This window comes from Formica exsecta, unplaced genomic scaffold, assembly GCF_003651465.1.
Source record: "Formica exsecta isolate Colony F162 unplaced genomic scaffold, ASM365146v1 scaffold290, whole genome shotgun sequence".
NCBI lineage: Eukaryota > Metazoa > Arthropoda > Insecta > Hymenoptera > Formicidae > Formica > Formica exsecta.
In genome coordinates this window covers 682,977-687,369 of record NW_021850162.1, presented here as the reverse complement: position 1 = coordinate 687,369, position 4,393 = coordinate 682,977, and the positions used below count along the sequence as shown (strand labels likewise).

The 4,393-nt window shown below is 28.2% G+C and overlaps 1 protein-coding gene across 1 annotated transcript in view; it reads right to left on the bottom strand.

The window, feature by feature from the left end:
* The window catches only part of LOC115237349, a 9,662-nt gene extending 5,912 nt beyond the window's left edge, over positions 1 to 3,750 (bottom strand). Inside the window, exons 1-8 of the mRNA XM_029810340.1 lie at positions 3,532 to 3,750; positions 3,291 to 3,385; positions 2,975 to 3,148; positions 2,537 to 2,763; positions 2,108 to 2,325; positions 1,382 to 1,620; positions 1,051 to 1,271; positions 453 to 525 (exon numbers count right to left, since the gene is read on the bottom strand). Coding sequence (XP_029666200.1) covers positions 453 to 525; positions 1,051 to 1,271; positions 1,382 to 1,620; positions 2,108 to 2,325; positions 2,537 to 2,763; positions 2,975 to 3,148; positions 3,291 to 3,385; positions 3,532 to 3,750 — 1,466 coding nt within the window. The remainder of the gene's footprint in view (positions 1 to 452; positions 526 to 1,050; positions 1,272 to 1,381; positions 1,621 to 2,107; positions 2,326 to 2,536; positions 2,764 to 2,974; positions 3,149 to 3,290; positions 3,386 to 3,531) is intronic.
* Between the last annotated feature and the right edge of the window lie 643 nt (positions 3,751 to 4,393).

Here is a 4,393-nt window from a genome sequence, read left to right as displayed (position 1 = left end):
ATCAGTGCTTATATTTCACAGGCGCACGATTATATATATATATATATATATATATTTACAATAATTGTCTTGTAATATAATCATATTTTAACAATTTTCGACCGCGTGGCGTATAAATATGTTTATGTGACCATCGATAATTTGTTAAAACCTCTGCTATTCGCGTGCATGTGAGGTTAGTCTTTAGAGGCGACCGTGAAATACAACGAGCTTCGTGCGCTTTTCCCGCGTTATTTTTCCGCTATAATCAAGTGTACATCGCATACAATTAAAGTTGTAAGTACCGCGTGCTTATTAATTGTATTCAAGTGTGATTAGTACGCGCGTAATCGTAATTAATTGTTTTTTTAAATGTATGTTTAATTGAAATTAATTGTTTTTGCTAGTAAGTGCCACGAAAAAGCAACAAAATGATATAAGAGAGGAACAGGAGGAGACCTGAAACGACAAACATGGTGATGGCGAAACAACCCCATAACGTAATGGACGTTGTGATGCTGTACACCGGTGAGTTAAAATTGTTTTCTGTTTTAATTACGAGATAATGGATTTATGAAAATTCAGATATATGTATAAAATGTATCTATAAGATGACAAATATTAAAAACGAGACAAAACCTAACAATTTAAAATATTTCCATTAATTTCTATAAAATACTTGATGTTAGAATTATTTATTTTAAAATCATAAAAATTGAAATCATTAAAAAATAATAAAAATTATACTTAAAAATTATAGAAGTTTATATTAAAAGTATAGAAATATATTATAAATACATACCTCACAAATCCATTGTGTCTTAAAATGAACAGATTAGGACAAATTAGGCTATTTAAATATTTAATTAAATATTTAATCTTGAAATATATGTGATTGCTCGTCAATATGCATACAAAGATACACACATACAAATAATTAATTAATTAATTAATTAAAAGACAAAGAGGAAAAACAAATTTTTATTATTGAAAAAATGATACGTATTATTATTATATTTTTTTAATACCGGTTATATTTTTTCTAACAGTATCCAAAATTTGTTTATGAACGTCTACGCTGAATATTTTTTAGTTCGTAATAGTATATTATGTTTTCGAGAACGAGTATCGCAAATGATATAAGCGCTCCCCAACAAAGTATCAGGAAAATTAATTGAACTTGATGCAAGTCGATAATCTTGAACTCTATTTGTTCTATTTCCTCCATTTTTATATCCAACCAACGATCTTTAAGAGCGTCCATCAGTCCAACTTCGTTGAATTTAGTGAGTCTGGAAAATGCAAATTGACGATGAAAAAATATGTGATATCTATTAATTAGACAAATAGTTTCTTGAACAATAAATATAAATCCTAATGTTTATGCTTGCGCAATACTTACGCGTAATCTATAGTTTTTTTGAAGGGATAATCCTTCTGAACTCCGAACGATATGTAAGTCTCGTTGTAATTACCCGTGACTTTGAGCGGGCAATCATTTCTATTCAATGCCATAAATCGATCGTCAATCTCGAACATTGCGTATTTTTTCGGGTTGTTGCAAATTATGTTATGCATATCCTCCGCGATGTTTATGAATCGAATACGCGCAAATAGATTTTCGTCTTTTTCATATTTATTCTAAAATAATACACGATAAGTAGCATTTAAAATGGATATATTATCTTTAATTTGTTTTTATAGAAATTATTTAATATATGGCAAATAATAAAAAATTCTAAACCCGAAAAATGGACTTATTTAGTTATATAAGACCATATTTGACCATATATTGTTATATCCAAATATGATCTTATATCCATTTTTTCACGGGAATATAATTTTTTATGTAATCTATTATAATATTTTTTTTATATTACAAAAGGCTATTTTGCAATTTTATTTTATTTTGCTAAATATAATTATATTTATATTATATTTTACAAATATAATACGCTAGAATATATATAAGCAAACTCTCGAATACCATTATAGTGTGAAAATTTCTTTCGATATTGTATAAAAATTAATTTTGCTATTGATATTTAAGCGATTAATATTTATTAATTAAAATTCTTATATTTTAATCAAAAAAAGTAAATTTATATAAATAATTTTCGATATTTACATTAAGATAATAGTAGATGATAGAACCACGGAATGCTAGTAGGATCTTTTTTGTATTGGAAAAAAGAGTTTCTAAATCCTCAAATGGTAGCGTCGTTTCTCTATTCGTCATGCGATATATGAGATGGGAACTAAAAGCTAACAATACCAGCCATGCGAATATACTCTTTGACAGTGACAAAATCTTAAACTTGTTGTAAAAAGCGTCAGGTATGTAGCCTATGAAAAAGCACAGGTTATAATTCATCTTTCCGTAACTTTAATAATTTATAATAATTGTTTGGATCTATTATAACTGAATTTTTTTTTGCTTTATTATATATATTTTGCGTTTATTCGAAAACTCCATTGATAAAAAGTTTTGATAAAATTATTTTGTCAGCAAGATAAAATACGTTTTTACACTTATTTGCTTAACTATCTTATGCACCTTGTGCGCACATCATGGCGAAAGAATGGAAAAAATGATCGCCTAGACTAAAATTTACGGAAACTTCCTTTTTAGGATTGTAATCCATCGGTATTTTCTGCAGAAAATAACCAACGGAACTTAGGATAATAAACAGGAACACTATACAATACCATGTTATCGGTGAAAATAGCGTAAATACCCACGTATTATCAAACAGCGATTCTGGTTGAACATAAATGTGAAATCTGAAACGTCAATTCATTAACAATTCATTAACAATTATTCATACTACAGATAATAAAAAATATAAAACAATATTTTTTCTTTTTGTTTTCTTGTCTTCTATTCGATTGTATAGAAAAGAATTTCAACTAATAATTCAGAAATGCGCGCGCGCATCAAAGACGAGCAATTTCTCAGTCGTAATTTATTATTTAATGTGACGTGAAAACCCACCGGCTTTTCCAAAGAGCCGCTGTGTAATCCAAGACGTCCATGCGATTTATAAAGAATCCGCTTCTCATAAGTGCCTGTGCTTCATTTCGCTTTAGCATACCAATTACGCCAGTATAGCTACCATTCTCTAGCCTTCCTCCAAAATCTCGATTGGTCGTTTTCATCGGGATAAATCTAAGGAACGCAATAATTTGATTTATGATTAATAAACTCCATTGTGCGATTAAACAAATGCATAATATAAGAAATCACACAAAGATAAGTGTGCACAGTGTTTTATTATACGATATATTAAAAAAGATTTATCGTAACGTACGTGAAATTGAGATAATCCGCAAGAAGATACCATAAATCGCCGCAAATACCAGTAACTTTTGTATCATTGTCATAAAACATTACCATATTTTTTTCCTATAAATAGAAAAAAAATTGATACGACGTGTTTTTCTATATTATAACAATGTTATATACTTATGACAATGTTATAACATGAAGAATTATCAAAAATTTGCAAATTTTGGAACATAACTATTGATCTCTTTAATTTCACTTCGCACCTCATAATACACAGCTCTCACTACTTCGTTTTTCATATCGTGTATTTCTATCGCTTGACTTTTAGCCAAATTTTCTTCTTGAAGAGTGGCAAATTGCGGTATACTGAACAACTGTACAAATTCCTGTTTTTGTTTTAACCAAATTATTCCACTCACAGCACAACAGCCGATGATTGCGAGTTGAAAAATCGTAATCGTTAATATGCATCGCACAACCATTTTGCGAATTTCTAACGTTGGTCCAATTTTACGTCGATCGTGCAACATGGAGTGTAAATAACTGAGAACATATTAGATTGCAATTTTTAACATGATATATATCACGGTACGGTTTATTATTTTCTTTTATGACTTTTAATGCACAGTTATTACGAGAAGATTGATATCGCGTAGATTAATCACTTTTCTGGATTAATGGATGTCAGACAGTAATCGCATTTATCGGTAATAATCTAGTTTAATGATATTCAAACCGTGACCAGAAAGGCCTTATTTTGCCTGTCAATCAAGTATCATTATTTATTTGCTATTTCTTATACTTTTTTATGATGACTGATATTAATTTTTGACAATTTGTTTCTTTCAAAAATGTAATATGTCTATTCTTTTATAAAGAATTTGGACAAATTTAATAGATGTAATATAATCTCATTACATGCGCGATGAGAAAAAAATGTATTCACATATGCGTGAATACAAGTCCAATGTTAAATTGAATTTATAAAATTTATTTTATTTTATTACATTTATTATTATTACATTATTAGTTTACATCAAATTTTAATTTTTTGAGAGGAATAATAAAATAATTTTTTAGTAGTTATCTGAGAAAAGAATCCATATTTAATTAAATATATATTTA